The sequence below is a fragment of the Lampris incognitus genome, chromosome 2 (genome assembly GCF_029633865.1).
Source record: "Lampris incognitus isolate fLamInc1 chromosome 2, fLamInc1.hap2, whole genome shotgun sequence".
Classification (NCBI taxonomy): Eukaryota; Metazoa; Chordata; class Actinopteri; order Lampriformes; family Lampridae; genus Lampris; species Lampris incognitus.
Window position 1 is genome coordinate 6,573,168 of NC_079212.1, and position 10,589 is coordinate 6,583,756.

The window sequence follows — 10,589 nt, forward strand, 5'->3', positions numbered from 1 at the left end:
GTTTGTAATATTGGCACAGCAATACAGCATTCACAAGTACACATGCAGAAAATGTGGAGCATGATTCATAAATAGAAGGGTTTAAAAATGGAAACGTGATGACAACATATTAGTAATGACTCTAGTAGTCCTTAGGAAAGGCACAGAATGCAAACAACAATTCCCATTTCATAATTTCCCCCACCCAAAAACACCAGTGCTGCGCAAGACTACTAAAGTTCCTCTTTTTACTGCAAGCCTGCAATAAATGTGTCGATCCCCCCCCCCCCCAGTGCAGGAGTGTGTTCCGCTGAGAAGAAAACAGACTTCCTTCCTTTCTGCGCCCCCGAAGCAGGAAAGCATCAAGTAAACAGTTAAAGTGCCTTCACAAATGTTTTCACACCCCGCCGCCGTACTTCAGAGGCTTTGTAATTGTACTGCGGCCAAAAGTGTCGAGTTGCGTGTTTTCCGCTTCTCCCTCGAGACGAATTAAACAAGATCAAGTGTCTTTGCAATTCTTCCATTTCCGGATTTCTTTACTATTTCAGCAACCGTCGACCAATTTCATAAAATGTTTTCTCGGAAAAAGGTGAACTCCACCTCCTTTCTTGTGGATGTGCCCCTGCTTTGAGATTCTTTTCCTTTAACTTGCTTTTTGTCAACTTCACAATATCGTTTTGTTTTGTTTTTTTTGCAAAAGCCCATTTTATCGAGGGAGTTTGGTGGCATTAACTAAAGTAAAAAGCATGACTAAAAGAGAAATACCTGCACCGTGTTCCATTAAAACATGGGAAACGTGAAACAAAAGGTTATCTCATCTTTGTGTTTAGACTGGAATGTCTGTAGACAATTCAGTTTCATGTTTCCCTGGTCTGTCAACATTAGCAGACCACAAAAGCACTACGCAGCTCTTTTCAGTGCCTAATATGCCTTTTTTGAATGATTATGCATTTATTGAACGTAAACTGGAGTCTTCAAGTGGCGGTTTGTTATATAGCAGGTTACCTTAAGAACAAGCCAGAGCATCACATAATGCAGGCCTGCAACGAGACCTGTCCCGACCTGCAGTAAAGCTTAACGCTGGATTTTCTGCATTCCAGTGGGTTATACCTAGCCACGTGGACAGCTTAGTTTAAGTTTATGAACATTTCTCAATTGTGAGGAACAAAAATAACTTTTAAACTGTGATGTCACACTACACAGGACAAATGGAGAAAAAAAAATGCTTTATGGCAATACTCACTTTGTCATTCTGGACCAAATGGTGAATTGACAGCTAAACAAAAACATAAATCATTTGGATATAAACGCTTGGTTGGAATATTTTCCTAATCCAATAACTGTCGAGTTTCATTAAATGCCACGTGTCGGGATGACATCACCAATTAGGGTCTTGGTTCTCTGGTTTTGGAAGATCATAGTTTTATCCTTGTACGCACAGCACTCTTCCTTTTTAAATGGGCTGCCCTCTAGAAAGCAGCTTCCATCTGCTCGTGGGAAGTGGCCCTACCCATCACGTGACTTCCAGCTGAATGGAAAGGCTGGACGTCTCCGGGCAACCGGTCAGTGTCGGCCGAGACGGGGTGGGTAGTTGGCAGAGAGTAACACCATACTGTGCAAGAGCAGGGACACCTCTGACTCTGCATTAATGTGCAAAAGAAACATAAAACCATTTAAAAGAGCAGATTAAGAAAAAAGAAAAACATTAGCACCACATGCTTAAACATTAAGGTACAATTCTTTTTAAGAAATCATTTTCCACAACTTCTTCTTGGGGATATGCTGCGCTGCTTAACAGACGGTTCATTTTTCAGTATTAACTATCAGTGGAAGTCTCAAAAGTCTCTAAATGTGTGACTGAACAAACCACCCAAATTTCTCACTGAAGTCACGTCTCGGCACAGAAACGTATGAAGAAAAATGTGCAACACCAGTGAGTAAAACGGTTTTACAGTCTAACTTTACAATTTTCCATGACCTCAAATTAACATTTCCAGGGCATTTGATCAATTTTATCATTTTCCAAATGTTTGCCACGACTGGAAACTAGTCGATACATTTCCAGGTTTTCCAGGATCTGTGGGAATCCTGTGTAGAGGTGTGAGAGAGAAAGCGGTTCAAATTAAGATACCTTTCAACACAGAAGTGACTTGAAGCCACTGGGACAGCCACTCGTGGCACTGGTTGGTGCTAAAACCATCGGCGTTGAGACCCCTGACATAACACGCCTGTGGAGGGTGAAATGAAATTTGGCATCGCAGGGTGAAAAAAATGAAAAACAACAAAAAACACTTTTTCCACAGTTGTTTACAGTTGTTCACGTGTCAGTGCACTGCTCTTTATACACGGATAAGGAACACAGACCGTCTGGTGAGAATGAAGTCTGCCCTGTGACCATGACAGTCAGTGACCGTCAGCCAAACGAGGAGGCACTGACCTGTCGCAGCTCGGACTCGCTCAGCTGTTGAGGGCCGAGTTTGCTGAGGGCCCGGTCCAGATGAAGCAGCTCCACCGCGTGACTGTTAAGCCGACTGCTGACCAGGAAACCCGGCAGGCGAGGTGTCAGGAAGAGCAGCGGGCAGATGTGTCTCTGGATGACCATAAAAGAAAGGGAGAGAGAGATATCATGACATCGTGAGGTGGTGTTTCTGATTAGAGTTGCTGTTCATTTGACTTTTTTGCCAAACAACATTTAGAAGGGAGAAGGAAGGACGACTCGGTCAGTTCACTTACCATTTGACCCACACTCATCCGCCTCATTCCAAACGGGGGTCCAGAGAATAGGCTGCGCACGGCGTGGAGTTCAGACACTTTTGGATGTGCCCCATTTTGCACCTGAAAATAGAAAATAAAGAGAAATACACCCGTGTCTTCTGAACTGAACAAATAATGTAAGATGTACCAAACTTTATCCTCTACAAATCACCAACTGCTCCTGCAGGTACCAAAAAATATATATATATATATATATATATATATATATATATAAAAAACTAAAAGGTGCTTTTTAGTGGGATAATTAACTCTTAGGAAAAGACAGAAAACTGTTTTGTTTTCAAAAAATTAAAGTGCTTTTATTGATTGGCTAGTTCATAATACAAAATATTAAAATGTCAACATTTTTGCCAAGGTGGAGCTCTTTTAAGGTGGTATTTAGCTAATAAAGACTTTTTTAGTTTTTGATACCAGAGTTGTCCTAGTTTGTCCTCAGGAGTGAGAGTGTTTTTCTTGCTGCAACACATGTGGCATGGCGTCCAGCACATTACACCAATAAAATATGAGGCAAGCAAGAAGATGACACACCGGCATTACAAACTAAACTCTCCGGGTAGACTTGAGAGACGGATGAGATATTCTACTGCAACACTGACACCTTCAGTCTAACCCACAGCTCCATCACTGTCCTCTACAGCAGCGTTTCTCAACCGGGGGTCCGCGGACCCCTAGTGGTCCGTGGTGTAATTGCAAGGGGTCCGTGAAAATAAAATATCTTTAAAAAAAAGATCCTATGACATTTATAGAAATAGGATTATTTTACTCAAATGTGACTGAGACCTTTATCTACCTAAACTATAAAGGGTAACAGGACTTTTTTCTCTAATTACATCTGTTTCACAAGTGTAATTTATTGCATTTTAATAAGAGATCTCGCTCCCGTTTGCATTGTTAAAAGTTGCTGCATAAAAATTCTGTTGTTACATATATCTGAAAGGTACTGAATACATATTCTGTTTTGTTACATATATCTGAAAGTTACTGAATACATATTCTGTGTTGTTACATATATCTGAAAGTTACTGCATAAGAACTCTGTTTTGTTAACTATATCTAAGTTACAACTGAAAGCTCTTATTTTTGCCCCAAAGACTGAATAAATGCTATAATGCAATTTAAAATGCAGTTTCTACTGTTTCTATGAAATTGCAACCCCCCTCCCCCAAGATCAGGTGGAGGGGTCCTCAGGGTAGATCAAAAATACGCAGGGGGTCCAGGACCCCAAAAAGGTTGAGAACCACTGCTCTACAGCTACACCCCTTTATATCCTTTATACATGAACACCTCCATCACTGTCCTCTACATCTACACCCCTTTATATCCTTTATACATGAACGCCACCATCACCGTCCTCTACATCTACACCCATTTATATCCTTTATACATGGACACCTCCATCACTGTCCTCTACAGCTACACCCCTTTATATCCTTTATACAGCCTCTATACATGGACACCATCACCGTCCTCTACATCCACACCCCTTTATGTCCTTTATACATGGCCACCTCCATCACTGTCCTCTACATCTACACCCCTTTATATCCTTTATACATGGACACCTCCATCACTGTCCTCTACAGCTACACCCCTTTATATCCTTTATACATGAACACCACCATCACCGTCCTCTACATCTACACCCCTTTATATCCTTTATACATGGACACCTCCATCACTGTCCTCTACAGCTACACCCCTTTATATCCTTTATACATGAACACCACCATCACCGTCCTCTACATCTACACCCCTTTATATCCTTTATACATGGACACCTCCATCAGTGTCCTCTACATCTACACCCCTTTATATCCTTTATACATGGACACCTCCATCCTAACATCCACACCTTTATATCCTTTATACATGGACACCACCGTCCTTTACATCTACACCCCTTTGTATCCTTTATACATGAACACCACCATCACCATCCTCTACATCTACACCCCTTTATATCCTTTATACATGGACACCTCACCACTGTCCTCTACATCCACACCCCTTTATATCCTTTATACATGGACACCACCATCCCCATCCTCCACATCTACACCCCTTTATATCCTTAATACATGGACACCACCATCCCCATCCTCCACATCTACACCCCTTTATATCCTTTATACATGCCATCTTCATCACCATCCTCTACATCTACACCCCTTTATATCCTTTGTACATGGACACCTCCATCACCGTCCTCTACATCTACACCCCTTTATAGCCTTGTGTACATGTCAGGAGACAGAAAGATTAAGAACGAGTGCTTGCTCATTCTTTAACATCGACATGCATCTCTGCACTAGTGGTAATTGTTCATTGCAAAATGACACCACGCAATATCTTTCCTTTACAGCAACATGCTCCTGTCACCCAGAATCTTTGGTTCTGTTCCCCTCACTCACTTTAACACACAAGTCCTTCAGGCGACTTTGCAGATGACCGTCTTTGACTTGGAAGCCTGTTTTCTCAAGTCCCTTCAGCACTGCCATGTGATGCTGAGCCCTGAAAGAATGGTACAAACCACGGAACTCCATCAGCTGCTTGGGAGTCCAGAAATGGCGGATCAGCAGCTGTCGAGGGAAAAAGTACCTGACAGTGGACAGGAGAGGATGGGAGCAGAACGAGGAGAGCGATGGTGAGATTATGCACACACAAATGAAAGGAGAGCTGAGGTAGGAAGACCTTGAGGATGAGAAAATGGATTAGGTTAGGGGCATAAATGAGTGTATATGTGTCAGGCTAACCCCAACCTACAACTCCCAGTTGTTAAAGAATTGATTCGGTGGGTTTGGGTCAAAGAACAAAGAGTGAAGTTAAGCGGTATTTATGTCAAGGTGTAAAACTTACATCAGGACAAACACCAGGTAGTTGGCAAACGGGGGTATAGATATCATCACCAGTGGAATGGCTTTGATCAAGTCTCGGCGAATCTATGAAAAAACAGTTAAACAAGTTAGGCTGCAAATAATGTTAAACATTACAAACCCAAAGTGCACCACGCAATAAAAATCCTGTTTAGTTTTATGATCACAACTTTAAGCACTGATTTAGGAGTGTCCAATTTTTGCTACAGTCCCGTTTAAAACTAGGAGTGAATCATATTTGCAGAGTTAAACGTACAGTAGGGTACAACTGAAATTCTGAAAAGGCCCCAATATACCAAAGGTTGACATTGTCTCAGTTTCTATTTGTAAGTGGCGAGTATTGCTGACGCCTGACAGCCTGTCCAGGGTGTCTCCCCGTCTGCCGCCCAGTGAGGATAGCTCCAGCGTCCCGCAACCCTGAGAGCAGGATAAGCGGTGTGGATAATGGATGGATGGAGTATTGGTGAAGTGAGAGCATAATCTATGACCCACCTGTCGCAGTTTCTCCATATCTCTGTAGGGCAAATCATGGACTTTTATATTGTCAACGAACATCCTAGTTTTAATTCTCCTAAAATCTTTGGCATCCTGGAAGAGTAACTTGAATCCTGGAATGACACATACAAAGCCATTACACTACATATCTGCTTATGGCAATTTCGTATACAAGCAGATGGGATATGTAATGTGTGTGTGTGTATATATATACACACGTATATGACAGCCTGTCCAGGGTGTTTCCCTGCCTGCCGCCCAATGACTGCTACCATTGTTATTCAGGTAACTGAATAACATTGATTTTTCTCGTTAAAATGTCACCTGTCAAGGGGTGGGACACAGGAGGAAGCAAACAAAATAGCTCTTCCCGAAAAGGTCTTCCTATCAAAAAATCTTGCGAACACAAGATAGCTGTTCCATATCGGTTCGGTCACAGGACGAGTCTATGGCTAGTGATATGGCTTTTGCTTTCTTCAAATCAGTGAGTAGACTGGAAAAACACTCCTCCGCTAAAAGTTCTGCTCTTCTTGTTGCCATGTTAGCCGACGATGGCACCTGTTTTAATAGCTTTAGCAAGGTTCCATGAAACATGCAATGATGCAGCTGTTGCCCTCTCTTGTGTCGATGTTGATTTATAGATAGTAGAAACGGAGTGCTTGTATGATGTTATTATATTGCTATTTTTTGTTTGCAGTGATCTGATTTTGTAGTGTAGGTGGCGTTAAAACTGGCAGCATGCATAGTGCATAGCTATGCAGACAGCTACGGTCTGCATGCATATCAAGCATGTCGGTTTGGCACTGGCACGGTCCAGTAAAATAAAACAAAACTGATCAGTCCAGTCAGATCTGAACTGACGGTTTTCCTGGTCGACTTTCCGCCTTTTTCGCTCAGGCCATGTTCTTGGTATAGGACAGTTATTGATTATCTGTGACATATCTGGTGAGCGGCTCTGTCTAGTCATGGACCGTAGAGTGTGGAGTACGTTTTACGTCTTCGCGCGCTCTACAGCATAGGTCAAGTGTACGGTGTCGGGTGAGGTCAAAATAAAGTAGAGCAGCACGCACTTATTTCTCATGTTGTGCACTTTATTTCACGTTATGACAAGTGTGTTAGTGCCAATGGGTTGGCGCGGGCCAGACATTTGGCTCTCGTGGGCCATACCTGGCCTGTGAGCTGCTTATTGGGGTTCAGTGTCTTATACCAACCACACCCTGAGAGCCACTGCCATACAGAAACTGTCTGATGTGGGACTCGAGGCACGGGAAATCATGGCAGTGAGTGGCCATAGGTGAGATGCTTTATATAATCATGCAGAGACTGCGATGTGAATTGTGATTTATAATGAGTCATGGGACATGAAAAACATAAACAAAAAAATTGTTTGTCTTGCAGGTCTGAAAGCTCACTAAAAAGTTACTTAAGACCAGAGCAGGAAACAATGGAGCAACGTACTGTCTGATCAAGCTGTTAACACATCGGACTCACACATGCCACCAAAGCGACTAACAGACTCTTATACCACTGGTTGCACAATAAATGGAACCATACAGCTAAATGTACATGACACAAAGTAGCTGGCCTGCGGTAACGTGTAGACCTACACAAACCAGTGAGCTAGCGTGCAGGCCAATGTTTATGTGATGCTTGGCAACAGTCCAGTTGCAGTCCAGTTGCGGAACTATTTGTGTTGGCTGAGCCAAATAAATGATTAGATAAACAAACAAATCATAATCTGTTGTCGCTTATTACTGTTAACTAATGAATGACGCTTGTAAGAACTGTTGTATAAAAGCAATATCACACTTGACGTTGTGCTGTTATTCAGTATAACAGACCTTGTGTGATATTGCTTAAATATACACACTATACTGTGTGCTGAAACCATACAAATGCATATATTTCTGGACAACTGTTAAACTTTAAGTGACAACAAGTGATATAGTCACTTCACTATGGATGAGTGATGACGTGATTTAGTGCGTTTACCTTCCACAAAAGTGTGATAGAGTTGATAAAATCGGGGGAATCGTCTTTTAAGGAAACCCTCATACTTGCTATTTGCCCACTGGATCCTGGACATCACATGTCGACCAACACCTCGCCTGGCCTCTGAAGAGGAATAGTGTCTACACAGGGACAGTCTGTAATGGTGAAGAGTTAAAAGTCAGTCTTGTTGGCCAAGTTGGATCACATAAGTTGGAATTTGACTTGGTACGTTGCTCTCAGTTACACAATAACATACACAGGTTACACTGCAACGGCGCTATATAAGGTTAAAGATGGCCAAAACAGAATATAATGATGTAAAAAAAAGTAAAAACATGGTGCAGAGTGCACATGCTCACTCATGTGAACAGGGATCCTCAATGTTTCACTCACATTGAAATGACTAAAATCCCCATGTCATGTTCATTAATATCCATTCATTTTCACACGGTATCATTTATACAACTTTTGCCAAAAATATTCAGTCTTTTTTCTACTGATCACTAATCAACGACAACATGCAATGTTGAGGAGGGAGCGTATTTATGCTCGCCCAAATAAACAGGTTCCTCCAATGGTTTGCAGGCATCCAGTTGCCTGAACTCCATGTCATACATACTTATTATACAATAATAAGAGTTGCTCCAAATGATGAGGCGTGATCAACTCTCTAGCTTTTGGTTTTAACCCAAACCCACCCTGGGTAGAAAGATACAGACGTGTGACCTTGCACTTTTGGCTCACTTGAACGCTTAATCAGTTACCACACCCGCTGTGTGCGTGTGTACTTGAGGACAAGAGCCCTTCAATTGTTCTTTATGTTGAGTCATTTTATGCAAATGTCCCGGTTGTGAGGCCTTGGGGTGCGGGTGAGCGAGTCGTCTGTACCTGCGGATTTGCAGCGTGCTTGTCATGCAATGCTGGCTTTGTCTGTGTGCGTTTGCTCGTTTTGTGTTCGTCTCCAGGACCCGAGGCGCTACATCTCAATGGGGGGGGGGGGGGCTGCTATCCTTCAACAAATTCGCCAGTCTAACACCCCAGTCTTTATCTCCTGGCAATGGATTTGAATGGAAACCTAAAAGCTATGCATCTGCAAACCTGCTCTTATACATCACGCATGAATCGATACCGTAACGTGCACGGATAAGAAGACACGCTGACCCTTTAGTCGAGCGGTTAGCGATGCCTCCCGACGCGGGTTCGCGTCCCGGCCGCGGCACTTCCTGCGGTTGCGTTGTCCCCCCCGAATTCGCTACCAAACGTTTATTCGTACGCCATGACAGAAATACTGGCTCTTTCCACGTCTCGTCAATCGACGTCGCCTGGCCCAAGGAAGCCCTTCTTAGTAACGCAGGTGGAGCGGTGATCTGCGTTTACAACAGGTATAACACTGGCAGCTAACGTCCCACCACGCCAGGCTAATGAAGAGCCGGCTAACGCACGTTAGCAAAACCGTCAACGCCGGTCCGGCTCGCTCAGCTCTGTGACATAAACGGTGACAAACGACGTTAAGATCCGAAGCAAAGACGGTTGTTTTACCTCGACCGGGAGAACGCGAAGGGCGGGGAAAGGCCGTCGGCTTTTATCACACTTGTCCGGATTCCGGACAACCGTGCCAAAGACAACTGGCGGCACAACCTCACGCCGGACAGCGCCATCTTGGCGGGGACGCCGCCCAAACAGGAAGAACACCGAGCGAGAGGCGACCCGGGCTACGCGCGCGAGAGAGCCGAGCTCTTCTTCGTTGCTTTTTACGTTTCTTGGCCGGTTTGGCAAACAGCTTCCGGGCGCGTTACCCCCGCCCACTGACCTGGAGTGTGGACTAAAGCGCGACCCCCCCCCCGAACTACCAAACGGAAGAAATACAATCGAAACCATAAATACAATAGACGTAATAAACAGACGCAAACAAAAAAAATAGATAGATACATAACACTCATATTTCTCGAATTCTATTCATTCGTCTTGACGACCGTAGATACTCTAGACTGCAGTGTTTCTCACCCCCTAGTGGTCCGTGGTGTAATTGCAAGGGGTCCGTGAAAATAAAATATCTTTAAAAAAAAGATCCTAGGACATTTATAGAAATAGGATTATTTTACTCAAATGCGACTGAGACCTTTATCTACCTAAACTATAAAGGGTAACAGGACTTCTTTCTCTAATTACATCTGTTTCACAAGTGTAATTTGTTGTATGTTAATAAGAGATCTCGCTCCCGTTTGCATTGTTAAAAGTTACTGCATAAAAACTCTGTTGTTACATATATCTGAAAGTTACTGAATACATATTCTGTTTTGTTACATATATCTGAAAGTTACTGAATACATATCCTGTTTTGTTACATATATCTGAAAGTTACTGAATACATATCCTGTGTTGTTACATATATCTGAAAGTTACTGAATACATATTCTGTTGTTACATATATCTGAAAGTTACTGCATAAGAATTCTGTTTTGTTACATATATCTG

General features: G+C 42.9%; 1 protein-coding gene across 1 annotated transcript; it reads right to left on the bottom strand.

Moving 5' to 3' along the window:
• Positions 1 to 31: 31 nt before the first annotated feature.
• letmd1 (LETM1 domain containing 1) lies at positions 32 to 9,783 on the bottom strand. The gene is made up of 9 exons (XM_056302223.1): positions 9,654 to 9,783; positions 8,115 to 8,269; positions 6,120 to 6,235; positions 5,611 to 5,693; positions 5,166 to 5,352; positions 2,713 to 2,814; positions 2,417 to 2,569; positions 2,111 to 2,207; positions 32 to 1,619 (listed from the first exon to the last, which is right to left on the bottom strand). Exons 1-9 carry the CDS (start codon positions 9,770 to 9,772, stop codon positions 1,543 to 1,545), a joined length of 1,089 nt encoding a protein of 362 aa, XP_056158198.1. The 5' UTR covers positions 9,773 to 9,783; the 3' UTR covers positions 32 to 1,542.
• Positions 9,784 to 10,589: the final 806 nt, after the last annotated feature.

Coding starts and splice junctions, on each gene's coding strand:
- letmd1 (XM_056302223.1), bottom strand. CDS start 9,772: ATGGCGCTGTCCGGCGTGAGGTTGTGCCGCCAGTTGTCTTTGGCACGG. Junction 6,236..8,114: donor CTATCACACTTTTGTGGAAG/GTAAACGCACTA, acceptor GTGTCATTCCAG/GATTCAAGTTACTCTTCCAG. Junction 2,570..2,712: donor GGATGAGTGTGGGTCAAATG/GTAAGTGAACTG, acceptor ATGGTCATCCAG/AGACACATCTGCCCGCTGCT.